This window comes from Phoenix dactylifera, chromosome 16 (assembly GCF_051530095.1).
Source record: "Phoenix dactylifera cultivar Ajwa chromosome 16, Ajwa_hap1_PhDact_Kaust_v1.1, whole genome shotgun sequence".
Taxonomy (NCBI): domain Eukaryota; kingdom Viridiplantae; phylum Streptophyta; class Magnoliopsida; order Arecales; family Arecaceae; genus Phoenix; species Phoenix dactylifera.
The window spans coordinates 22,036,649-22,064,076 of NC_143205.1; the positions used below are offsets into that span (position 1 = coordinate 22,036,649).

The following is a 27,428-nucleotide window of genomic DNA, read 5'->3' on the forward strand; positions in this document are numbered from 1 at the left end:
GGATCTTAAGCCACGCCCGAGATTGTTCAGGACGAACTTGGACCTACAAATAGGACTCAAAAGATTTTGGGCCAGTCTCCCCTGGATAGAGCCCAGCCCGAAGCATCAGCCCAACGTGTTGCCCAAATCGTGAGGCTGGGACCTGCTCCAATACTGGACTGAAATCATTATCTAGGATTCTCTTGCGGGATGGCCCCAGCAGCAATCGGGCCAAGAATATCAGGTCATTCGGATCATTTCAGGTCGGCCTAACCTTTCAATCCAACAAGATTTATTCAGGTTGGGCCCAATCAATCTTTGGCCCGGTCCTAATGGAGCTTTGGGCGGGGTTCGGGCATGGATATGGAAAGAAACTTAGGACCTAACGTCCGGAAATTCGGGATAGGCTTACACAAGCATGTGGGCCGGCCCAAGTCCAACCGTAGTGCTACGTTTTTGGCAAAACCACCTGTCACGTAAGAGATGAAACATTGAAGACTGAAGAATCAAAAAGGGCAAAATCCTTTTTTTATACCAATTTCTCTGCTATTTTGATCAAGGTCGTTTTTGCTGCTACTTTACTCTTCAAATTGCACAATTTCTCCCAGCCAATTTCTTCTCTGCTATCATCTTAAGAAGACAAGGCAAAGCAAACAAGCGTCCCCTGCTTTTGATTTGCTACTAGCAGTCCCGAAGCTGAGCAACCACAGAAATGCACAAAATGCAAGCATTTCTATTTTATGGACAGGCTTAAGACAACTGGGACTACCACTCTTAATTAGCAGTGTTCTGATCGCCCAATTCGAGTTGCAACACCAAGGTGCTTGATTAAAATCAATGCAGATTTGCATGACATCCAGTAAATCATGAGAGCAACAATGATGGAAATGATTCTGACACAATGTAGGCCTTTTTTTCACTTTTTTTCCTGAAGTCCTTCAAATGTCACAATGCAATACCTTAACATATGCATAGCAAAAGAAAAAGATAAAAAAGAAGATACAAAGAACTTGTTTATGGGCAGAATGAAATGCCCATGTGCATCAAGCCAACACTACATGCTGTCTGAAACATCATAGATGAACCATCATACACATGGAGGTGAGCTCGAGAGCCCAAAATTGGGATTCGAGATGAAGTTCCTGCATTCCGATCCAAGAAAGCGAGGTACAAAAGGAAGTTTCTGCTGATCTGTCAGAACTTCTACATTGATTTAAACATAGTGAATAAGAACGTTCACAGATTAGTGTGCTAATCAGATCTGAGGTTGCCATCACTGGTAGGTGAAGTCGATCGATCCCTGCGCCTACTTTGCGACCCCCGTCCATATGGTGAGTGGGATCTTTGCCGTTGGCCCCTTGAAGGTCGATGAGGTGAGTAGCTGCGTGAATGTCTACGACCGCAACCTGCAGAAATTATAATAAAAATAAACATAAGAAAATACAAATTTTCATAAACCCACACCGTGCTGCAGTACATCACTGTTGATGCCCACATTATATGAAGGAAAAGATCCAATCACACAGAACTTGGTACCACTTCAAAGGAAAACCTTACCGAGGTTAAAGGTGTTCCATTTTGGAAGGTACAGTACATGAATCCTAGTACCTTGCTTCTAAAGCCATCACAGGCTCTCCAATACTACCCCCACCCCACTGCACACGCTTACCTAGGTTAAAGATGTTTCATTTTATAACATACCTTCCTAGGTTAAAGATGTTTTATTGTATAAGTTACAATATATGAATCGTAGTACTTTGTTTCTGAAGCCATCACAGGCCCTCCCTCCTTTTACCACTAGAGATGCGCGCGCGCATAGGACACTCATGCCTACTAATAGCAGTACATAATATAAATGTATACATCATGGTTTGAATACCAGTTTCGGTACCCATACCAGTATCATGCATTCATGCTTATACAATGTCTGCACAGGTCGGTTCATGGTACCAACACTTGGTACGCCTCCCATTTCGAGTATCGATTCGCTATTTGTATTGTACAATATGTCCGATAATAGGCGGTAGGTCTCGTACAGCAAACCATACGTTTTTAGTCAAAATTACAAAAAAAACCCTAAATTTCTACCATAAAAAAATTCATTTTGAACCTTTAAATAACAGTGCACAAAAATGGTGAAGCCTAAGGACTCATTTGGTTTGCCGGAAAAATTCTCTCATTAGAATGTTTTTTCCTGGAAAGCTAATGCCTTAGTATATGATGCTTGAAAAAGTAGTTTTTACATGTTTGGTTAATCATGAAAAAGTGGCACATTTTCAAGTGGCTTATGTTTGGTTAAACATCTATTTTTCTTAAAAAGTTGCATAAAATACCTGTTATGTCCTTAATAAAGGAAAAAACCTTACCTCGTTCTATCTAATAGCTTAAGGACACTTTTGGAAAAAAAAAACCTAATTTCCAATCCGTGGGAAAGTCACTTTTCCATGTCTCACAGGTTTTTCTTTTCTACGAAATGTAGAAATCTTATTTCCATAGGAAAGTTACTTTTCCATCTTTCTCCTTTGAAAACTCCAACCAAACATGAGGCATTTCTCCATTTTTCCGTTAACCACACTTTCCCCCTCCTCTTCCTGCGAACCAAACGAGTCCTTAAAGTTTTAGCCTATGATAACCTAATTTCGTCAAAAAACCACCCTTATTTTTGGGGTACATGTCTAAAACATTGTCTCACAACTTGTTATTCCTCTATCCTCATCCTTTGCCCTCCTAATTTAGAACAAACTCCTCTTCCCCAATCTTTTATCATCAATTGTAAAATGAAAAACCTATAAAGCAAAATCCCTAGCAATATGATTATGCCAATGTACACCAAAGGGTTTGTAATGTACATAATGGACCTAATTGCAGCATGTTAATGAGCGTGACGAGCTAGTACATGAAAACCAAAGCGGTCCACTAACAAAATCTAAGTTGTCTCTTGTTGTGTTTTAAGTGCACAAAGGTGAAATAGTCTCTTGGACGGTTGGACCTCTCCATATCTTCCCACATCTAATGCAAAAGGTCCAAGGGGCTCCCCATCAACTGCCTTGTACCTCTTAACATCTTTGCTGATGGGGACATCAGAGCCCTTCATCCAGATGATCCTGAGCCCCCGGATTGAGCCAGACTCGTTTATTTGCATATTTATTTTATTATTTTATTTTTGGGCTTATTTGCATTCTAGGGTTTATTTGTAGTTTATTTTATTTCTGGGCTTATTTGCATTTTAGGGCTTATTTGTGTTATTTGTGGGTTCATTAGGATTTATTTCTGTGTAAGGGGGGTTTATGCAAGTTGTGTATTTGGGCCCTATATATAGGGAACTATTTTCATGATTAGGGTTTAATGAATGATTAAGAATTTCTTTTCCCTACGTTCTTTCTTCTCTTCTTCTCCTCTCCTTCTCTATTCTTCCTGCGTCTCTACAACCTCTTCTTCCTTCTCCTTCTCTTGTTCTTCCTTCTTCTCCTCTTCCCCCGCACTGGTGCTACATCAACTTGGTATCAGAGCAACCGGTTTTGCTTCTATTGCCAAAGCCCCGATCCGTCAACAGTTTTTCTTTCCCTCGGTTACCATCAACAACAAGAACAGACCCCTTCCCTCTGTCAGTCCGCTCACCAAAGAAAAAAAAAAAAAAAAAAAAGGATCACTGCCGAGTCTGTGAAGGCCCAGATCGACAGCCATCCGCATCCGACCCCCCCTCTCTCTCGGTCTGTGTCTTCACCAGAGCAAAAAAAAAAAAAAAAAAAAAAAAAAGTTCTGCAGCCGAGAGAGAAGAAAGAGCCACAGCCCCTGCACCAGACTCTCCTTCGCGTCTCTCTGACTTGATCTATCAGTCGCCGCCGCTGCCCAGTGAAGGCCCGAGCCCACCGTCGGAGGAGCCAAATCCCACCACCCGTCGCGCCCACGGCCGCCTTCACCCCGCGCACAACGTCAGCAGCGCCACCAGCTCGCCCGCGCCGCCCACGGCCGACCCGTGGCAAACCCGGGAACGCCAGCCATCCCCCGCTGCAGGTCACGGAGCCGCAGCCGTGACTGCCGACGCGTCACCGGAAGCGCCGCCGGCCGGAGCCCGTGACCGGCCCCGCCCGCCGCCATAGGTCCCAGAGCCCCGGCCACTGCCATCGCCGTGAAGATCGGAGCCTTCTCCCGAAACCATCGGGAGGTTGAAGAAAACAAACCTAACGGGTAAGATCCAAACCCGTTACCCGTTTCTCTGCTAGCCCGGATCCATTCCAAAAAAAAAAATAAAAATAAAAAAAATACACGTGCCTTGCACGTGAGGAACTAACGGGTTATCGGAGCGGTTCACGCCCGACAACCCGAATCCGACCGGATCCAAGGTTATAACAACACACGTGATCTCACGTGTCTCAAAAAAAAAAAAAAAAAAAAAAAAAGAAGTCGGATCACGTGACCTGCACGTGTTTCCCCTCAAAAAAAAAAAAAAAAAAAAAAAAAAACCAACCTTTGTTCTGCCGAAAAGGAAACCCTAGGGTTTCCACCGTCCCCTTCGCCGCCGTCGCCGAGCTCCGCCTGCAGCGCTGCCTCTGGCCGCTCCGCCTTTCCTCCTCGCCGCCGTCGTGCCACCCCTTCGCCGCCGTCGCCGAGCTCCGCCTGAAGCGCCACCACCAGCCGCTCCGCCTTTCCTCCTCGCCGCCGTCGTGCCAACCCCATTTCCGCCGCCTCGCCGAGTCTGCCGCCGCTCATCTTTCGCGGCAGCCTTCTCTCTGCCGCTCCATCTCTGTTGCGCCACCTCCGCCGGGCTCCGTCTCCACCGAGCCTCGTCCGCCGCCGCCGCCGTGTCCGCCTTCACTGCGACCCGAGGACGTCTCCCATGAACGACACCGGACCCACGCCATCCTCGCCACCGCCACCCCGAGCACCACCACAGCACCTCCCCGACTTCGGCCGCCATCCCAACCGTCGCCTCCCTCATCTGCTCTCCCCCTTGGCCATCACCGTCGCCTCCCTCATCTGCTCTTCCCCTTGGCCATCCATCTTTCCCGCACGAACCAAGGCCCCAGCCGCTCTTGCTTCTGTACTGGCCCAAGCCCGTGCGCCATCAATTGAGCGCGGCCCAAGCCCAAGCGGCTGCAGGTCCGATCTCAGGCCCAAACCAGATTGTTCTTCAGCCCATTTCAACAGCCCCGGAAGCCTTGTGCTGTAGATGCAGGTCCATAACTCCAGCTAGCTCTGCCCGGCGCCAACTTCGTGTCCGAGACTCCACGAGCAGACGATTCTGGTTGACTGCATCCGCCACAGGTGATAGGTTTCTACTTTTTCTGGCTTGTTCATTTAATTATGTTCTAGTTCTCTTGCATGATAGCCACATTTTGAAAACTTATATTGCTGTTATAATTCAGAACATTGAACCTCTCACTTCCGAACCCGTCCTATTACCCTTTAAATCTTGACATTAAATTAGCACACCCTAGTAACAGGACGTTTCTCAACATTATTCGATCATATTGATTTAGGATCAGAACAACTGTACTACTTGATTGCAATCTAATTTCTTAAATTGAATAATCTTAATCCTTAATTCTGAATAACCGAAGTAAAAATCAGCAACATTTAAATTTAAGCTATTATTGTGAAGACTTGCTGATTTCTGAAATCATAATAGATTGCATTAGTAGGTTGTCCTGCATCAAATCTGGTCCTGCATCATACTTATAAGGGTTTCATTAGTGACACTACATTTCACATCATCACCCAGTGTCATCAGTGCAAGCCAACCTGTAGTGATATGGAGCACTATCTCAATCAACCTAAAACCCCTGTAGCTACCATGAATTCCGACATTTTGAGGTCTCTCTTAGAACAAATCGTTGCCATGCGGGCTGGAAACAAGGAATTCCAACAAGAGATCCGTGAGCTCGTGCAAAATTCTAGGACCCCTAAATCGCCAACCCCTGTTACAGCCCAAACTAAAATCGGTTTGGTCGCACCACCTGTAGTCCTTCCCCACTCTCCTAGGCACCAAACCCAATACTCTAGGTGTCAACAATTCGGCCATATAGCGCCCCAATGTTCCACTAAGACCTACCCGATTACTGAACCAGAAGTTAGGAACCAAGAGGCCGAATATGTCGAAGAAGTCTATGAACCAAATATAGAAGACTATGAAGAAGACTTTGAAGACGAACCTACAGAATTAGACTTTGTCCAAAATGATTCCCAAAGGGAGACTATTGATCTAAGTACAACCAAGCCACTTCACATCACTATTGTGGAAGAGGTAGTGACAGATATTGAGAGCAAGTCACCTGAATTGGCACTTGTAGCTAAAGATACCCATGCAGAGTCCAACCTTGAACATTCCCCAGTAGTAGTTTCTCTTCTAGAGGAGTTTCATGATGCACTCCCTGATGATCTTCCGGATGCACTTTCTCCAATGCATGATATCCAACGCGCAATCGATCTAGTTCCCGGAGCATCTCTGCCCAACCTTCTACATCATAGGCTCAGACCGAATGCATATGCTAGGACCTGGAATTTAATGTTACCGACAGTTGAGTTTGCATGTAATAGTTCGGTTAACAAGTCCATAGGTATGAGTCCATTCGAAGTAGTGCATGATTACAAACTTAGGCAACCCATAGACCTGTTTTTCATTTCTCATCAGTATAGAGTCTTTGAGTCTGCACAATCAATTGTATCACATCCACATTCATTGCATCGAGAAATCAGCAATTGTAGTCACTTTAATAACTTAAAATATAAATCCTTTGCTGATTTACACAGACGTTATAATGAGTTAAGTGAAAGAGATTACATCATGATAAGAATTAGGTTTGAACGACTTTCTTCGGAAACGTTTAAGAAATTGCAAATTTGTAGTGCAGAACAGTTCAAAATCTTAAAGAAAACCAGTTCGAATGCATATGTTGTGGATCTTCCTGATGACTATGGGATTAGTGCGACATTTAATATTGAAGATTTAGTCCCATACAAAAAGATAATATTCCTGCCTTCCGACCCCTTTATTGATATACCTGCCTATGTTGGATACCCTGCCCTATTACCTGCTGTTGAGCCACCACCTCCCAAATTTCATGCACGCAGAGAACAAATAGAACATATATTGGATGAGCAGGTTATTTCAAGCAGGAACGGTGGTTACCAACGTTACCTTGTTCGGTGGAAAGGTCGACCAAAGTCTGATGTGACGTGGATTTCCAAAGCACAGTTGCAGCGCATTGACCCCGATCTTCTGGAGCAGTACGACAGCCGGCCAGACCTGTACTCGACGGGGTCGAGTTTTTCTCACCCGGGAGGAGTTGATGGGGACATCAGAGCCCTTCATCCAGATGATCCTGAGCCCCCGGATTGAGCCAGACTCGTTTATTTGCATATTTATTTTATTATTTTATTTTTGGGCTTATTTGCATTCTAGGGTTTATTTGTAGTTTATTTTATTTCTGGGCTTATTTGCATTTTAGGGCTTATTTGTGTTATTTGTGGGTTCATTAGGATTTATTTCTGTGTAAGGGGGGTTTATGCAAGTTGTGTATTTGGGCCCTATATATAGGGAACTATTTTCATGATTAGGGTTTAATGAATGATTAAGAATTTCTTTTCCCTACGTTCTTTCTTCTCTTCTTCTCCTCTCCTTCTCTATTCTTCCTGCGTCTCTACAACCTCTTCTTCCTTCTCCTTCTCTTGTTCTTCCTTCTTCTCCTCTTCCCCCGCACTGGTGCTACATCATTTGCTTAACCTCATTCAAGAGGTCCAATGGCTTACCATCAAAAGCTTCCTAGTTGAGGCATGACAGGCAAGTTAGCATCCCTCAATTAAGAGAACCATGCGACTCACAGTGCAAGGAGAGCTGTCTGGTTATCCAAAGCACCTCGCAACTTATAGTACGATGTTAGATTAAAAGGATAAGAGAGGGAGTGTTCAGCAATGCAACCTTTAGTTTCCTATCAAGGACAGGTCAATCTATCACAATCAGCAATGAGGGAATTGGTCAGACAGAGGTCTGGGGCATCCAGTCACATTAAAAGTTAATGAACTGTAGTTGGGGAGGACTACAATAATCTCTGGCTAAAATTGATCATCTGTTTCTCAATGCTCTTTTGCTTGTTTGTATATCTCTCATCGGACAATAGGAGAAAAGACATCAGTTTTGTTTGTTCATACTTATGAATTAATGAATGAAAATTCTTAAATCCACAACAGGTTGTTACTTGCAGATCATATAGTAGCCATCAGTTTGTTAAATCAAAATTTTCCTGCTTCAATATCTTTTTTCTTTCTTTATTTGGTTATTTTTGATATCTTTATTTATTCTTATCCAGAGATTAGTCTGCTATGTCCAATAATTTCCCCACTTCAAACTACAAACAGCAAACTCTTCTACGAGTGCTAGCAATGAGTTATGATAAGTACGAAGATCCTTGTCTTAATCTCATTATTCACGCTAGAATTTAATCAACATGCCAAATGACTTCAGAAAGTAGTTTACCTATCAATAGGTCCTTCTTCTCTTAACCTTCCTCATGCTAATCTATAGTACAAAGCACATATTACTCATGAATAATCATATTTATTTCTACCTATATGAAGAAACTAGACCTAAAGAAAATTGGTCATTAAGCTGAGGAGCAAGCTGGGTCTAACAGATCACTGGATATAGCATACTTTAGAACACGTCAAACATGCCCCAGAGAACTAGATGTACATTAAAGATGCAATTTCTCAACATTTTCATGAAACAATTTTCCATCTGACATGCTTGGATGTATTTCGAATACATATAGACAAGAAGCTCCAAATGCATTTTTTCCAAATACATTTAACTTTTGTTGGAGGCACCAACTAAACAAATCTACCACACACCTAGCATACAGTTCATTATACATCACAGGCATGTACTTCAGTTTCTAATTTCTCTGACCAGTTGCTCTGTCCATTCTCTATTCTAAAGTGAAAGGAATTTTATTCCCATCTTCTAATCTTTTAGATGATATATTTAATAGGTAAAGGTGATCTGCCTCTCTAGATCACTATATTTGTTGATTCTGTTCAAGATTGTAACACAGTCCAAGCTCTCATTTTTTTGCAAGACTAGCATGTCAAACCACAATTGGTTATAATCACCAGTCAAATTGATTCTTTGTGTTACATGCAATATGTGATTTTTCGAAACATATCACTAGTCAGCAAATAGTCAGTTTACTGGAGATGATAATTCTTCTTTGGAAATTACTGTCACAGATTATCAAAATTTCCATACCTTAGATATCTTCCATTAATGCTCCATGCTTGGTATCAAAACCGAAAAGTTTGACATGATAGTTTCATGATTGGCTCCCTTCTTTATCAAGTGAGATTTCACGACTACTTGTGGATAAGAGTTTGACATATCCGTTATGGTGATCATTTATGAGAACTTGTTCGGTTGATCAAGTTCTAATTACATATGAATGCAACTCGAGTCTAAGCCATAAGAGTCTACATATAATTTGGCCTAATCTAACTTTCAATATTGGATACAAGACAACATAACTTGGGACTTGTAGGACATCTTAATTTGTCAATCAGTCAATGACATCAACGATCACAGTTCAATAATGTTTCAGTATTAGTGTTATAATTGTGTTCAAAATGTTTAAGCTTATGCAAGTGCAGATGAACATGTATTGTTTTATGAACACCCAGATTCCTTCAATCTGAATGCATTGCAGGCCAACAGTCTGAAAAACCATGCCATTTAGCATAATTACAGAATTTTAAATGCCTATAAACCAAAAGTCAATTGTTCTGAAGGTTTTGGGCTGTGCAAAAAGTGGGCACAAAACAAACACTTTTTAATGGAAAATAATTATCTTTTGGTTTATGGAATTAGAAGCATCAAAACTCATGCACAGATGAGGAACCTCCAAAATATTTGTTTTAAAGTTTTCAAGTATTTTGATTGTTGGATGAAGTGGTAAAGAACTAACCAGGATGAGCACATTCAATGAAGATTTGAAAGTCATCTATGAGGATAGAGGAAATATATTTCTCGAAGTAGGGAAACATATAATAACTTGAAGTTATGAGAATGGACTTCAAAAAAAAAAAGTGTTAAAGAAAAGATGTAGCGCCCTGTAGAAATGAATGACAAAGAAGGATCCGAAAACCTAGCCTTGAAAAGTTGGATTGAAGGAGAAAAAAGCAAAATTTGTATAAAAAAAGAGAGATAAAACTACATGTAAGATATAAGTGATCCGCCCTTGGTATTGGTCTGATTATAAGACCAAAAAATCTTATGGCCCAATACCACTTGCAGCTGCATGGAAATTATTCAGTTCATGAGATTCCAATATTCTAGAGTTCACTAATAATATGAATTAGTTAATGAGACTCTGTAGACTATGGATTAGTAAACTTAAAATAAGAGGCGACAATGGCGAGGATTAAAGATCATGACACCCAAAAGAAAAAACAAACAAATAAGGCATCTAGAAAGCAAAAAGTTGAAAGACATGTTAATTTATTGAATGATATGTAATATAAGTTAAATTTGTCTTGATGCTTGAGAAGTTTTCAGCGTATTATTTAAGAAATAATTTAAATGCATAGAGCAAAGTTGGTGTTAGATAGAAGCAAGCTAGTAAAAACATTCAGGATGAACAGAATATCAGCAGGAGAAAGAATCTTACAAATGATTTACAGCATACAGGCATATACCCAAAACAAAATAATGTAAAGATTGTCAAACTAAAACTGAAACTAATATTTGCATTGACCATTCACGCAACAAGGACATAGTTTTACAACCAAATAGAGGTGCAAAATTGAGCTGCTTCCATATGTACCTCTTCTTTCTCTTTCACCACAGTATTTTCCAGGAGTTGGTGTCCTCCCATGCCTCCTTTTTGCCTGCCAATCAGCATAGAACATAGACAACACAGAATTACAATGCAGAGGTCTGTGAACTGCATAATATGGCCGATGCTAGTTGGTGATTCAGAAAAGAATTAGCAGACAATAAAACAATGAAAACAACCTGATAGTTAGTTTTTGAGGTTATTGTAATCATTTTTACAGTTGACAATCCATTACTTTAATTTCAGGACTCACATTCACAGTTATGCTAAATGGAGGAAGGCTATGGTAGTTTACCTTCTTGGATTAAAAAACAAAAAAGATATCATTGTATGATCAGGATATTATGGCCAACCAAAGAGGAGATGCACCAGAGTCAGATAAAAGGTCACAAGTTGACGTAATTTTGTAGGGCATACCGTATGATGTTTATAATCAGGGTAAAAAAGGAATACAGGGCAAACAATCCTCTGTAATTAGTCGGGTTTCGTGACTTTGAGATGTCGATGCAGTGCTCATGTCGAGATGAGGAATGTACGGACTGTTAAGAGCACGTATTGAGATTTCGATGAAGCTACACACACCAAACCTGATGCCAAAAGTTACCACGCAACATTTCTTAAGTTGAAAAGAGCTATCATACAAATTGATTAGGTTATTGCAAATACCATTTTCTTATTGCTATTTGAAATAACAAAAAGCACTACCTTCTCCACTGTGATTAAGCGGCCTTCAAGTACAGAACGGTTCAGGTACTTAACGCAGCGGTCTGCATCCTCCAGAGTCTCCATTGTTACAAAGCCAAAACCACGAGATTCCTTTGTTCGGGGATCCATGACCACATGGCATTCCTGAACCTGCAAATTAGAGAAATTATCTTCATAGGCACTGTATGAATCAGACCATACAATTATGACTTTGGCATATTATTTAAATTTAATTATAGGTGATGTTTTTTTTGGGTTAAGAAAATTTTAAATAATTTTTATCTAAAACCATCAAAGTATCACCAGTTTTTTTGGGGGTTAAGAAATATACTGCAAGTAAAAAATAAAGCACATACCCTTCCTTCATTGCTAAAATACTTCTCAAGATCACTGCTAGTAACTCGTGTGGATAAACCTGTTACATACAAGTTGTTTCCAGGATTCCTTGCATCTCTACAATCTTGGCTCCTATTGCACACATTAGAATACAGACCATCAGCAAAGAGAAGAAAATTGAGTTGGTAAAAACTAACTCCTGCATAGACTCCTTGTAACACATTATATAACATATGCAGTTATATATACTTTTTTGAGAACAAAAAATTTATGTACCTAGAGCGACTCCTTCCCCTTGATCTTGATAATGACCTTGATCTACTATGTCTGTTTGGAGGAGGTGTAATTGATCGAGAAGTATATCTGAAAGACATCATTATTTGTGTATATAAATCTCTGTGAGTGATAATCAGAACTATGAGAATTGCTATGGGAATCACAACTAACCTTACTTCTTTTGATTGAGACATCTATCAAAAAAATCATAATATCAGAAAATTTGCAATAAACTGAAATGGGTAGCTAAGCTACGTATGACTTCAACTGTTTTTTCATGCAACCATATTGATCTCACAATCATTACATAGGCAGTATACTTTTAGCAAAAGGATGATCATGCTTAGCAAAATGTAAGATACATTTCAATATACATGAATCCAATGAAGTGCATAGGTTACTTCTTGCTGAAGGAAATCACTATCGAAAGCAATACTCAAAATTCAAAAAACCTAGACCAAAAAACTGAATGTATTTATGTAGAACAAAAGGCATGGATATAGTACCAAAATAGATCAAAATATCTTTATAAGCTGGATAATGATGCAGAACCGAACTTACAGCTGCATTATCAAGTTAAAGACAAGTTGATAAAAAAATAAAACGAATTTCCAGCATTTTTTTAAGATTTATGCTAAAACCACTGATAGTTCAGTCTGCTTCCCCAAAGGTAATTGATTCAATAATTTACAGAGAATATAAATAATCCTCGTAAGAACTTTATGGGAACACATGAAGCTGATAAAGCGTAACGATAGGTACCTTTGGTATGCGTTAAGAAAGTTATTGGACTGCCTACTATTAAAAAAGATATATAAGAGAAACAAGTGTGAGAGTAACGATGAAGTCCTTCACATTTCAGAGATCTCACCGATAAATTGCTTATCATATATTGCTAATAGAAAAGACTGTTAAGGGGTAAAAACCATGTCTCATGAAAAGGTTAAGAAAGTGAAGACATACAAAAGCCATAAATTTGAGGGTCAAAGATTTGGTCCTTAGCTCTTTATAGATGTCATCGGCAAATTAGTTTCTTGTGTTGTACAATCCTTAAGTACGATAATTTGCTAACTGCTTAAGATGAGATAAGGGGGCCAGGGAAGGGAAGAGGAGATTTTATAAAGCATTTAGGTTGTGGTGAAGGATTCCTCTTTTGCAAAATGTGATTACACATAATAGCAAGATTGATGATTTTATACGGACTAGAATGTTTGGATAAAATTATGAGACATGCATGATGATAAAGCTTAAGTGGACACATCGTAAATGCATAAAGGCAGGAGAAAGAATTGTGCATGTTGAAGAAAACTTTGGGGTCGGACTAACAAGGAAAATGAAAGAGAATTAATTCATATGGTATGAGCATGCTAATAAAAGAAGAGGGGCATGGTTATTTGTGACTGGGCCACAAATGAAGATAGAAAAATTAAGATGGAATTTATGCAAAGTTCTGAAAAAGCACAGCAGAAATAACAGATTATACAGGGACAAAAAGAAGATTTGTTGAGTAAATCAAAATAATGGATACAGATGCATCCTCATCTATAAAATCATAAAGTGACTACCATTTAGCAAGAGACTAAATAATCAATATATGAACATCTCATATTTGCTCATAGAACAGCCAAGGAGCTAAGCTGAATAGTAATTATAATAGTCTAAGCCAAAATAACTAACATATAAATAATCAAAAGGTTCAAAAGTTCTCAAACATCCATCATAGTACATTGAAATAACAGCTATGACATATAGAATTAATGACAAAACACTCTCCCCACCATGCCCTGCCATTCTACCGATATCGATATTTTACTCTAGTGTTATTTGATACCAGTAATTTCCTAAATATGCTAGGGGCATCTTGCAATCACTATTGTTTCGGTACCTAGCACTACTCTGGTTATAATTATCTAGTCATGATAGTATATTAAAGTTTCAGTGTCAAATGTTCCTCTAGCTATATAAATCAACATGATAATTGAATATTTGAAATATGCTTGCTGATTATAAATTTCGTTTCGAGTTTAGAGGTCAATAATTCTATAATAGGCAAAGACAGAAGAAAGGGTCATGGTCTGCCCACCCATATGAAGGTGCTTTGGAAGAACAAAGAGATACAGCCAAGAAGAGAATAATATCAGCATCAATCTCGTCATCAAAAGACCAAGCAGGTCAAACCTTGATCTCCAGTACAAAGAAAATCTCATATTTTGTTTTGCGCTCCAGTTATGTTTGCAAATATCTGCATCATACTCTTCATGATCATGTTTCTGTTAACCTAGATTAATTCTATGGGAATTTAGGTGGTTTTGGAAACCCATCGAGGCGATGAAAAGATTAAAAGAAAAATGCACGAACAATGACAAAGAAAGAGATAAAAGGGTTCAGAAAGGGTGTTCCATCTTGGCTTTCGAAGCAAGACCAAATTCCACCAAATTTTCGTGCTTTATTCCTTCAAGACGGTCGCCGATTCATTTCTTTCAAGAATTCCCGTTACAGATCCCAAGTGAAGTAGATATCCTTCATTAGATCAAATCAAAGAATGTTCAACGAAACCAAAAGAAATAAAAACAATAATAAAAATCACGAAAATTAAGAGGAAATTATGAGCCCAATAGGTATTAAGATCGGAAGACATCAACCAACATCAGACCAAAAATCAAGAACCTCAAAAATGATCGGGAGAACAAATAGCAAGCAAGAATCTGAATGAAAAAGTCTAGGATTGCGCTCAAGAAGATGAACAAAAATGCGGAAACAAAAAAGAAAGGAAATAAACGATTGAAAGGCTTACCGATATCAAAACCCCAAACCCTAACAGCTCTTGATTAGGAGAGATCGAATGGGGAGGAATTCACGAAGAGGAAGTTTACCTCTTTCGCGGAGGATTAGATGCGAGGCAAAATCCTACAAGTAGACAAGCTCGCTCCCGCTGGCGAAGCGAAGGTAATCGACAAGAAATCGGTGGGAGTTCGTCAGGGCTGATCTGGTCCATAGTTGGCGTGTTTCCATACAATAACGGAGGGGGCCGAAACCGTTATAACGGCCGTTACAAAGTTATAACGACCGTTTTTTCGTGAATACGACACGTGTATCTACTAAATAATATTCGGATATGCATATCAGGATTTTAGTGGCAAAATGACCAATCCCGACTAAAACTATTTTATTGTTTAGACTGAGCTTTCTCTTGGGAATAGAACGATAATTACTATTATGTCAAGATCATTATTCTCAAAATTAAAATAATTTTTAATTAATGTAAAGATTTAGATTTACAAAATATGCCATCACGTTGTGGTGTATTACCATTATGAAGAAATATATATTAGCTAGAAATAGGCTATTATTTAAATTGTTATTATTTATATTATTTACATCCCATCCAGATTGGTCACTACGACATGTAGATCAATTAACAATGAGTTTCGAAGAGTCATCCAGTATGGATCGGGTAGTAGTAGATCCTCTAAAGAGATATCTTGTAATAAGGGCTTTGGGAAGGATGTTAACTTTTGATTAAATACCAAGATACAAATCGAGAACTCAACCAGTAAATTGAGGTGCTTAGTTAGTAGGTCTCAGTTGTACTTAGCCAGCAAGCTAAGTTATGCAATATTAGAAGGTTATAGACATAAGATCGAGTACCAGAGAAATAGGCTGAAACATCAAGGGTACAAATCAAAATACTAGTTTGTGAATTGAGTACCTATGATGCAGACCAAGGGAAACAAGAGCTGTCTACCTAGGACAATACCTTTAATGGAGTAGAACACGTGTGAGGTGATTAGATAACAATTATCATCATCCAAAATATTGGAAGAGTGGTGGCACTATCTAGAATGTAGAAGTAGTGGAGGAAAGGTAACTACTATGCATGGTACCCACATGGCACAAATTAGCAAGGACAAACGCGAAAGCTAAGTAGTGATATATATTATAGTAGTTAATAGGAGTCGGTTAGAAATATTAAGTTGTAATTTTGAGAAAGATTCTTCGCCAATCAATGACAAGCAATTCTATTTTATCTTTCAATTATCTTCTGTGATTCTTAGTTATCTCCTAGTTCGTACTGTTTAGTTCAAGTGGTGTGGCGCCATATTTATCGGCCCTTATTCTTGAGAAAGTCAAGGTCGCAAGACTCATTATCATCTAACTATTCCGATTTCGACATTGATGGGATGCTCATGCATCGATCCAGCCCAATCATCGATTATTTCCTATATAATATAGCAAGTCCTCTCTAAGCCTAATATGCAACAACAAAAATTTGGAATCCTCCTTGTGCACAAGTAGAGCTTGATGGACAACATGCAGCTAGGATTGTATATTTTTTGGCAAAAAGAGCAATAAATTATCTAGCATTTATTATAGGAAAGTTTCTATGCTCACCCCATTTGCCTGGTGGGCAAATGCCCAAGTCAAGCATAGGACATACATGGGCCGTTCACCCTATGTGCATGTGGTCATGCATATGTCAACGCGTAATAGCATGCATTGTGGTTGCACATCAACATATATTTGCTCTTACCTTGTGGAAAAGTACTTGTAAGCCTAACAGTGGAGTTATGCACTATAATTTGTCTTAAAATGGTTTTTTTTTTCATTTTTGTACCCAATTTTGCTTTTCTGTTAAAGAATAGTCTAAATAATAAAAGTCATTTAGCCTATTGTAATATCCACATAGCTTACATGTTAGCTGATGTTACCATAATCAAACAAGTCCAACCTATATTCCATATAGCACATATCAAGATCATGTGTTCCCAAATATAACTTAAAAGGCCATATGGTACTGTTCTTGAGAGAAACATATATCCAAGGAAAAGGTGCATGCATCCATCTCAATTCAGAGGATCGAATAGCAAACCACATATACTAATAGAGAGCATTTTTTCTAGGGGGGGTAATTGTTTAACCCAAAATCTTGATATCTAGATTAAAATTAGATGTTTCACGCACAAATGTTTCCCACAATCATCATGTGCCATAAGACTATCGACACCATTGTTATAATTGACATCTCTACTCTTCAAAGATCGGGATCGATGCAGCTAACTTCCACCTCAATCTTTCTCACGTGACTCGACCGGGGCAATCGATCTACTTAGTAATCAACCAATTTTTTAGAATTAAGTGGCTAGTCATATTGGTGTAGGCATTGTAGACTGCTGCAGCTTGTGGTTTAAATCCCCTCAAATCAATTATTAGTTTGATTAACTTGCATATCATTTCAACTCATCTTGTGTCGTAGCTTCTTTATCCCTCCATGGATATGATATAAGCCCCACATGATAAGGGATATATTAAGCATGAAAGACATTGATGAATGACTTAAACAATTACAATTAAATGATTGACTATCTTATGTTCAAAGAAACTTAATTCACAAGATTAATTGAGGTTTGAGATGTATAAAACTATAATAGAGGGGAAAAAATACTCATCATTTTTTTTTTGTGAAAAAAGAGGAATGAATGACGGGAACTTTTAATTTCCCAATGATAAAAACAAGAAACAGGAAAGTCGAGTCACCTGGAATAAATGCAAGAACATTGGAACCGCAAGGATTACATCAATGACTTAGGTTGGCTATTGGCCCTTGTCAGCATTTTAGATGGGTGCAGGCCGTTAGTGCCTCTGTGGGCTCAGAAAGACGAGATGGCATGATAAGCTCTTGAGCCTGTCTATGTATAAATGGGCTGGGCCGTGGCCTATTCTCCAACATTTGGTAAGCTAGACATCAATACCGAGATATGATATATCACTCTCTTTCTAGAAAAAACCTTTAAGAACTTATTTGGTTCGTGAAAAAAAAGAAAGAAAAAAGTGTGATCAACCAAAAGACAAAGAAATGCCTCTTGTTTGGTTAGAATTTTTAAAGAAGAGAGATGAAAAGTAGCGTTCCCATGGAAATAAGATTTCTATATTTCATAGGAAAGAAAAATTCATGGAGGACATGGAAAAGCTACCAAACATAAGTCACTCTGGAATGTACCACTTTTCCATAATCAACCAAACATGCCAAAACCATTTTTTTAGGCACCACTTTTTCATAAATCATTTTTTTCAAAAAAAATATTTCGATGAGAAAAAAATTCTTCCCGCGAACCGAGGCAGAGGTCCACGGTGTAGCAATCAAAGACGAGCGCATAATGCATAAGGCTCTCAGAAATCGAGATGCATGATTGCTGTAGTGCACCACCACATGGTGCAGGGTATAATTTCTCCATAACTAGATGATTCTTTAGGACCCATTTGGTCCCCTCTCAAAAAAAAAAAAAAAAAAAAAAGTAGATGCTCAACCAAATATAAGTCATTCTGGAATGTTTCACTTTTTCATAATCAACCAAACATTCTAAAACCATTTTTCCACACATCATATTTCCATGAATCATTTTCTCAAAAAAATTATTTTGATGAGAAAAAATTCTTTGCATAAACCAAACGAGTCCTAAAGAGTCATCTAGTTATAAAGAAATTATACCCTGCAGTACGTACACCACGTGACGGTGCACCACAGCAACCATACATCTCGATTTCTAAGAATCTCATGCATCATGCGCTCGTCTCTAATTCCTGCATCATGTATCTCTACCTTAATTTGTTTCTGTGGTGCACTGCTGACATGTATGCAGAGCAAGGTACAATTTCTTTTGGTTGTGCCTATTACAAAGGAAAATGATTAATTCGTACTGCAGGGTAAATCACATCTGTTGCAAGATGCTGTTTTCTCCACATGGACATCAAAGAGGAACGAGTCCCTGCTACAGAATCTCGATGAAGGGCTGGGGGCCATGTTCTTGGACTCGTGCCTCTTCTTATAAAAGAGGGACACAATAGGATTGATGTAATAGTGTTTTTCCTCCGAAATTAGTTGGAAATGAGCTCTCCATGTAATTCACAATGGCAGGGATATGACATTAAGAGTTGTGTACTTGTAAAGGCATGTATTACTGGCTGAAATATGTTGCTCATTTTCATTGCTCTTATAACTGCAATAATATAATAAGCATCAATATTGTTATAAATGATATAATAGTACTTACAGATAAAAGCTATATACAATTTTCTGCCATGGAATCATGTAGCAGCTGCCACAGGGAAAACAAGAAAAAAATATTGTTTGCCCTAATTTCTTCTTATTTCATATTTTACTTTTTTGGTGAACATTTCATATGTATGTAGAGATAGGATATTTTCATTTCAAGCTGAAGCTCCGATCCTTTTAATTCTTCGGATTCTTTATCTGTGCAAGGACTGGTGCACTGCGTTTTAGGGCATTTCTTATTTTTGTAAAGAATTTGCTAATGTTTGCTTGGAAATTACTAACATTTTATAACCCTTTTTACAGCAAATCATCAATTAATCTCTCCTTGAATTATAAGTGGGCTAGGCTAGAGTCTCTCTCAAAACTACGTATCCTGTGTCACAACTTACAACTTTATCCAAAAAAACTAGTCGTAAGGTCTATATGGGTTCTTATATACTTTCTTCGGCTAAGAATCTACATTCAATCACAAACATCATGACCAGCTCATGGTCAGTTTAAATATATCTATACTATACTATTTTATCATAACGCAGAACCTCATCCAAAAGAACTAGCTATAATATATCATTTGAGATTGTTGATTCTGTATAAATACTCAAAATCTATCTAAAAAATAATCGATTTGGAACTAAATATGCATATGCACAGATCCTCACATTTCGAGCCGTCATATGGCGGTTTAGATGCATGAACCACTTCGAAACATTGAATTATATCAATCAAGCAAACGTCAAGCCAGCAAAATCAGACAGATTTTTCTGCCTATGTTTGGGTTCAAAATCACCATCATGCTGCACTCCAAAAGAAAGAAACAAAGAAAAGGCACAGGGTTCAGAGGCAAGGGACACCAACAGGATCAATTTTGATGTGGTTTCTTACCTCAATCAGGAATCAGGTCATTGCCCTTCGTTACATCGGTTAGGTAAATAGACATATCTAAATTATTTTGCAGATAAAATATCGATATGAGGATCAAATCAATTTAAGGAACTGTGATTTTACACTAATTATATCAGATTCTAAATTATTTTGATGTAAATTAAAATCTAAAACCATGCCTTAGCCATCGGCCTACTCATTAACAAGCGTGTGCTACTTACCCAAATTCAATGTATGCACTGTGTAATGGCCCATAGATTGACGCATGCACTTACATCACTGACTTAATGATACAATTTTCCAAGACGTCCATATCTTGCGCTCATTCTAGTACTACTCTTGTCCAAACATACTTAACTGCAGATTTTTTATGGAATCTGATGTATTAGTGCTGGTATGATTGCACTCTTTGCTGCAGTATCTCAAAATAAATATTTGATCAATAAAATTTATAAAAATTAACGGTTACGATTGACAGCATACATGACCATATAGAGTACATCGTATAGGATATAATTTTTCGAAACTTGAGTGAGTGACATCTAGAACGCGAAGACCTTTATTTACCTAAGATGGTCCCTCGGCCTTTGGCAAGGAAGATGCCAATTAAAGGGGATGGCTCGGCCAATGACTAAGACAGCAATCCGTTCGAGAGTTCTTTAAATCCAAAACACGTACGTGCCGCACGAGAGTTACTCTTACGGGACCTTGACCCCTCCATTGTTGGTCACCGACCCCGGAACCAGGGTTTATCGCCACGCTTCTCTCCAATTTGAGTTCCACGAAGCTGAAGCGAAGCCAAAAATATCGACCGTCACAAGAAATATATGAAGATATGCTCATTAGCAAACTCCATCCCACTTTATGGCTTGGTCATTGTCCTCCTGCAGCCGGACTCACAACCACGCAAAGGAAGCCATAAATAGATTATGTGGCATTTCAGTCACCACCTCCTATTAGATAGATGTATCGACTATTTTGTCATGAATTCATCTTCCTATTGCTGTTGATGCGAACGTCCTTTGCTGAATGACATGAACAACAAATAATTTCATATGTTCGGATCTTTTGTAGTGCATGTTTTACACTGCATAAATTTGTACGACCTTTGATGGCCGCCCTGATATTTGAGTGTGCAGACGGATAGCTATCAAACATAGCAAAACTAGTCAGGTTGCATACTTGCATGCTATATACAGTATCGTATTAGGATATTTAACGACTGTCTATCTTTATAATCGGATGATGCGGCTGTCATTAAGTGTCTTGATGTAAAATGAGAAGAGTTTAATTCAAGCACGTTACAATGCGAAAAGGATTGGTGCATATGGTTGGCAGGTGGCAGTGATCCATTACGATCATATAAAGCCATCCAAGTAATGCCTTGCTTTTGTTCATGATATAATAAATATCTCTTATTTTGGTGACCCAAAACTTGGCCAACGAGACACCGGCGGGTCACCAGCGAGGCAAGTTCTGTTTGAAAGCGTGGCAATTGGGGTGTGGTCTGAATCCGTCCAAATTGTTATCAGATTTCACGCTATCGTGGACAACATGGGATTTAAGAAGTGGTGTTTTCTGACACCTGTCTCGAACGTTGTGACGTCTGATGGGGCTCACCCCTGTCCAGGTTCCCTGCATATTCTGCTTCCAAAAAGGTGTGAAATTATTGAACTTCGGTAGGTGGACCAATGGCAATCCAATGCAGACCTTTCCCATCAGGGCGAAGGAGTGAGGCGTTGCTTTCTTTTTATATTATTTTCTACGATACTTTCTTCTTGCAAAGTATCACGAGCTGCTACTTGGCTAGTTTTTTTAGCATACACTTAGTCACATTGTTCAAATTGCACCAAGTTGCAATGCACCTTATCTGAATGGCATCAAGTTCATATAAAATTTGTACTATGTTACTTACGAGAAAGAATCAGGAGACTTAGGGATCCACATCAGATGGTTTGGGCCGAATTATAAGCGATATCGAATGCGATCTAGGTTGCTAGATACCTGGCCAGCTCAGTCTATACCCAAGCTAACATTTATGGGCCAAGCTCAACACAAGAAATTATAAATAAGCTCGGATTGTATTCCACCCAAACCAAATTAGATGCTAATCAAGAATTAAGAAAATCGAAATCATTCCTCCCTATAGTCATATATATACAAACTTTATTTAGAATAATGATTCTTTAAGTGACTCCTATCTTTATCTACCGTGTGTTATATAAGTATAGGTTAGACTATCGAAATTTCTCGTGTTGCACCTTTTTTAAAAAGTTGAAATTTTTCTAGAAGATGGGCGGAAATGGATAGAGATCCTATGATGATATTAGGCTTCATTGTCCAAGAACATAAGAAAACACAAATCATTTTAGTACAACTAGAACATAGAAGACTGTTGGTAGATGATAGAGATATCCACACATGTAGTAGATAAGAAGAACCATGTACCTACATATAAACTGTAGCAGTGTTGAGGAAACACCCAAGAAAATCATTTTCAAATACTTCTTGAGCCCCATTTAAGAGCTGTAGAGAGCTACCATTTTAGGTCTCCATATTTGACGAATTGTAGACTTTGAGTAAAGATGCCTACTCTTTGCATGATCATTTTAGACAAGCTCAAGCAACGTTACATAGTTGGATACCCACAGGAGGTTAAGAATTTGGTTAGATTTGACGCCTAAACCTCTAAACCTAACCCATGACCCAACAAGATTAATCAGATCAAGTTGCACTGTTCAATGTCAGGGGTTCCAATGCCACATCATGAACGTACAAGATATCATACTATCTCCCACGCACAAAAAAAAAAAAAAAAAAGCATCCAGCTGAAGAATATTATTTCTTTCCATCTGGTAGGTTTATCTTTCAAAGAGTAGTTAAAGCATCTCCTGATTTGGTAGGATGTAATCACGTTAGCTTTATATGAAATGCCGGTAAAAAAAAAAAAAAAAAAAAAAGAAAAAAAAAGAAAAGGAAAAGAAAAGAAGAAGAAAAAGGAGGAGGAGGGAGAAGAGGAGAAGAAGAAGAAGAAGAGTAGCCAAAGCATTGCTCATCGTGCACCCTAGAAAAAGTACTGGTCATTAAAAAACACCCAAAGATGCACCCAGCTTCGAGAAAGTGCGAAACGAAACGATCTTTTAACTGGGACCCAAAAGTGACCGTACAGTGAGCACGCGTTTCCCGATATTTTGACCCGATTATAGATCCTTCCGTCAGCCTCCCTTCGAAGGGGAGACATTAAAGGGGGTGTAATTAGAAAAAAAGGGAAGACAAATTGCCAATACGAGCGCCATCTTCTTCTAACACCTCTCCGTGCCCCCTTTCCCATCCCCACCCCATCCCCCCTTCCCGTTCTCGAAGCTGAGAAAAGATAGCTTTCTTTTTCTTCCTCTCCCTCGCTCTCCAAGCCCACCGATTCGACCGTTGATCGAGAGGGGACGGCGGGAGCCGTGGGCGTTGGTTTACTGGGATTGTACGAGCCTGAGAGAGAGAGAGACAGAGAGAGGAGTTCTGGATCCACGCGGTGATACAGGCAGTTGGGGCCGTGGAGTTGGAGGAGCAGGGAGGCTGAAGGCAAGGCCTTTGGTGGTCCCTGGCTCTTGGGTTGTATGGAAATGGGCTGGAATTTACTTTTGATGCGAGCGCTGGCGTGAAGATTTCGTGGGAGTCTGTCAAGGCTTCCACTTTAATCATCTACTAATTGGATGCACGGTTGAGATGGTGGTTTTATAGGTAACGGTTCTCCTTTCCCTCTGCTTCTTAGCTCTGGTTCAAAATTTAGTATTTTTTTCCTTTAGTTCTAAGCATATCTCAATTCTCACCTCGAATTGATGAATTCCGGTTGCTCTTTTTTGAAAAACATAAGAACTTCCAGAGAGATGGAGAGTGGGGGCGGGGGCGGGGGCGGGGGGAAGAGAGAAGAATGTGAGAAAAAAAGTAATCTTTAGGCAGGGACGGATATCTTGGGACTTGGGGTTGATGGGTCTATTGAATTTTGTTGACTTTTTTTTTTAGGTGTCATCTGAATTTTTGTTGGTCCGTGAGGAGATTTTGAAATTTGGTTTTCAAGGGGTTTCCATCTCCGGTTACGAAAAGTTTTCATCTTGCGCCAGGATTTGATACACCTGCTTTCTTTAATAAAAAGGATCCTTTTTGTTCATCAAAGTTTGGTAAATGGCCTTTTCTTCTGTCAAACCATTGGTAATGGAAGAGATTGAAGGCTTGGAGTCATGCGTTCAAGTCTGCATGATCCTTTTCTCTTGCATCTAGATTTGGCAAATAGATTTTCTTTCTCTCTTCATTGTTTGATGAGTTTTTTGTTCTTATTAGGTTCAGAGCGTAAGAAGAGCTTCGAAGTTTTACACCGGAGTCTATGCTTTCTACTCCATTTAATGCTATTCTTAAGAGCATGGAAGTTGTTTTGGGATCTCCTATACACATAGATTGAATGATGCTTCTTAGTCCAAATGTCAAGAGCATTGTGCAATGGGGTGTTGATTCTGTCCCTACATTTCTTTGCTTGCGCTGCTGAAATTGAATTCCCCCAGTGCAACTGCGACAGCGACAGCGGTTGGAGCGTTGAGAGCATCCTTGAATGCCAGAAAGTTAGTGATTTTCTGATAGCAGCAGCATACTTCTCCATTCCCATCGAGCTCTTATACTTTGTGACATGCTCCAACCTCTTCCCCTTCAAATGGGTCCTATTTCAATTTGGTGCCTTCATAGTCCTCTGTGGATTGACTCACTTTCTCAACGTATTCACCTACGAGCCGCACTCCTTCATCCTGATGTTGGCTCTTACCATGTCCAAGTTCCTCACTGCTCTAGTCTCCTTCTTGACGGCTATAACCTTATTGACTTTGATCCCGCAGCTTCTGAGAGTGAAGGTGAGAGAGAATTTCTTGAGAATAAAAGCTCACGAGCTTGACCAGGAAGTTGGGCAGATGAAGAGGCAGGAGGAAGCGAGCTGGCATGTACGAATGCTGACTCAAGAGATTAGGAAATCACTTGACCGGCATACCATCTTGTATACCACTTTGGTCGAGCTCTCGAAGACATTGGAGCTCCAGAATTGTGCAGTGTGGATGCCGAATGAGGACAACACGAGGATAAACCTCACTCATGAGTTGAGACTGAGGAGCTCTTCAGATGTTTACAGGCTTTCAATTCCATTCGATGACCCCGACGTCATGGAGGTTAGAAAATCTGAGGGTGTGAAGATACTCAGGTCAGACTCTTTGCTTGGGTCTGCAAGTAGTGGAGAAGTGGATGAATCGGGACCTGTGGCCGCGATTCGGATGCCTTTGTTAAAAGTCTCTGATTTCAAAGGGGGAACACCACAAGTTATTGAAACTTGCTACGCTATATTGGTTTTGGTTCTCCCCAGGGATGATTTTAGGATTTGGAGCCCACATGAACTTGAGATCGTTGAAGTTGTTGCTGATCAGGTGGCTGTTGCCCTCTCTCATGCTGCTGTTTTGGAGGAGTCTCAGTTGATGAGAGACAAATTAGCAGAGCAGAACAGGGCCTTGCATCAGGCCAAGCAGAATGTCATGATGGCTAGTGAGGCAAGGAATGCGTTCCAAAGGGTCATGAGCCAAGGAATGAGGAGACCTATCCACTCCATTCTGGGTCTGTTGTCTATGATGCAACAAGAAAATTTGACTCCTGAACAAAGGCTCGTCATTGATACAATGGCAAAAACAGGTAGCGTGATTTCGACATTGATCAATGACGTAATGGAGATCTCTACCATAAATAGAGAGCACTTTGCCTTGGAGATGAGGGCGTTCCACTTGCACTCAATGATAAAGGAAGCTGCTAGTGTTGCAAGGTGTCTTTGCAACTTCAGGGGTTTTGGTTTCGGAGTCCAGGTTGAGAATTTGGTGCCTGATCGAGTTGTTGGTGATGAGAGGCGGATATTTCATGTAATACTGCATATGGTCGGTAATCTGTTAAATGGGTGTGATGAAGGATATGTGACATTACGCATATGGAGTGATAATGATGTGGGAGACAGGCAAGGTCAGAGATGGGCTCCATGGCAGTCAAATTTTTCTAGTGGGTGTGCTTGTGTCAAGTTCGAGATTGGGATTAAAAGATTGCAAAGTTTTGATTCGAGCTCATCTGTTGAGCTTTCCAGGAGACCCGACAGTGAGGGGTTCGATATGGGCCTCAGCTTCAGCATGTGCAACAAGCTTGTGCAGGTATCTTCAATTTCATATTTTTTCTTGGCTGAAAGAAAAAACAATATCATATGGGTTGTTTTTGCTGCAACTTTAGTATCTTTACCAGAATGCTAATTGATATTATGGCACTAAAATATAGTGATCTCAACTAAGGGAACCCATTCCAATTCGTTCCCACTCCAGTTAACAGTTTATCACAACTTATTTTTTGCTTCATCTGTGACTATAGTTGCTGAGATTAGAATTTCTTATGTTTTTGAAGTAAGCATGTTATATTAGAAGCTGACAACTCTCTCTCTCTCTCTCTCTCTCTCTCTCTATATATATATATATATATATATATATATATATTTATTTATTTATCTGGCTGAAAGCTGACAACTCTTTATCACTTTAATGTTTTGCTGTAATCTGCAGCTGATGCAGGGGAACATCTGGGCAGTTCCAAATTCTCAAGGACATCCAGAAATGATGACACTAGTTCTTCGGTTCCAACTGCAGCCCATTATGCCAAACTCTGAATTAAGAGGATCTCCCAAGCACCATCTACCTACTTCCTCTGTGCTTAAAGGTCTCAAAGTTTTACTAACCGACGATGATGGTGTCAATAGAGTTGTGACACAGAAGCTCCTCGAGAAATTGGGTTGTTGTGTCTCATCAGTTTCCTCTGGGACTCAATGCCTGAGATCTCTAGGCACCTCTGGGACACCTTTCCAACTTGTTATTCTGGAAATCTACATGCCTGACATGAATGGCTTTGAGGTGGCCAAGAGAATTCAGAAGTTCAGGAGTGGGTGCTGGCCTCTGATTGTGGCTTTAACAGCAAGCGTTGAGGAAGATATGTGGGAGAAATGTGTGCAGGTGGGAATGAGTGGCCTGATTCAGAAACCAGTTTTGCTACATGTATTAAAAGAAGAGCTCTTCAGAGTCCTTCAGAATACATAGAATTAGATGGATCACTATTCTTTACTGAGGTACTTAAGTTGATTGCAGTGTGGTGCTACTGAATTTCATCCTTCAAATTTGGTTCACCAAATATGGTAATACTTACACTGTCCTATACTAGATACTTATACCCAGAAATTAGATAATGAAGTTGGAATCAGCCATAAAGAAAAAGATCCTAAACTTAAAATTAAGCATCAAATGCATATATCTAATCCATTCATTTACTGACTTTTCATT

At 39.5% G+C, this 27,428-nt stretch overlaps 2 protein-coding genes across 8 annotated transcripts; one reads left to right on the forward strand and one right to left on the reverse strand.

The window, feature by feature from the left end:
- Positions 1 to 867: 867 nt before the first annotated feature.
- On the reverse strand, positions 868 to 15,145 carry LOC103705473 (serine/arginine-rich splicing factor SR45a-like). 6 transcript variants are annotated; one of them, XR_015974148.2, is made up of 7 exons: positions 14,993 to 15,145; positions 12,120 to 12,206; positions 11,864 to 11,975; positions 11,508 to 11,657; positions 10,791 to 10,854; positions 6,252 to 6,474; positions 868 to 1,385 (listed from the first exon to the last, which is right to left on the reverse strand). XR_015974148.2 is itself a non-coding variant. In XM_088712795.2 (7 exons), the coding sequence occupies exons 2-7, from the start codon at positions 12,311 to 12,313 to the stop codon at positions 1,231 to 1,233; spliced, it is 591 nt and encodes a 196-aa protein (XP_088568921.1). In that variant the 5' UTR covers positions 12,314 to 14,639; positions 14,993 to 15,120; the 3' UTR covers positions 868 to 1,230. The 6 variants fall into 6 exon arrangements, 5 of the variants coding, with proteins under 5 accessions (XP_088568921.1, XP_008787412.1, XP_008787413.1 ...); XM_088712795.2 differs by lacking the exon at positions 6,252 to 6,474 and adding an exon at positions 12,291 to 14,639 and having other exon boundaries at positions 14,993 to 15,120; XM_008789190.6 differs by lacking the exon at positions 6,252 to 6,474 and adding an exon at positions 12,291 to 12,313 and having other exon boundaries at positions 14,993 to 15,112.
- Positions 15,146 to 23,282: 8,137 nt separating this feature from the next.
- LOC103705472 (ethylene receptor 2) lies at positions 23,283 to 27,212 on the forward strand. 2 transcript variants are annotated; one of them, XM_089927837.1, is made up of 3 exons: positions 23,283 to 23,787; positions 24,385 to 26,261; positions 26,661 to 27,212. In XM_089927837.1, the coding sequence occupies exons 2-3, from the start codon at positions 24,522 to 24,524 to the stop codon at positions 27,186 to 27,188; spliced, it is 2,268 nt and encodes a 755-aa protein (XP_089783963.1). In that variant the 5' UTR covers positions 23,283 to 23,787; positions 24,385 to 24,521; the 3' UTR covers positions 27,189 to 27,212. The 2 variants fall into 2 exon arrangements, with proteins under 2 accessions (XP_089783963.1, XP_008787409.4); XM_008789187.6 differs by having other exon boundaries at positions 23,284 to 23,787; positions 24,391 to 26,261.
- The last annotated feature ends 216 nt before the right edge of the window (positions 27,213 to 27,428 follow it).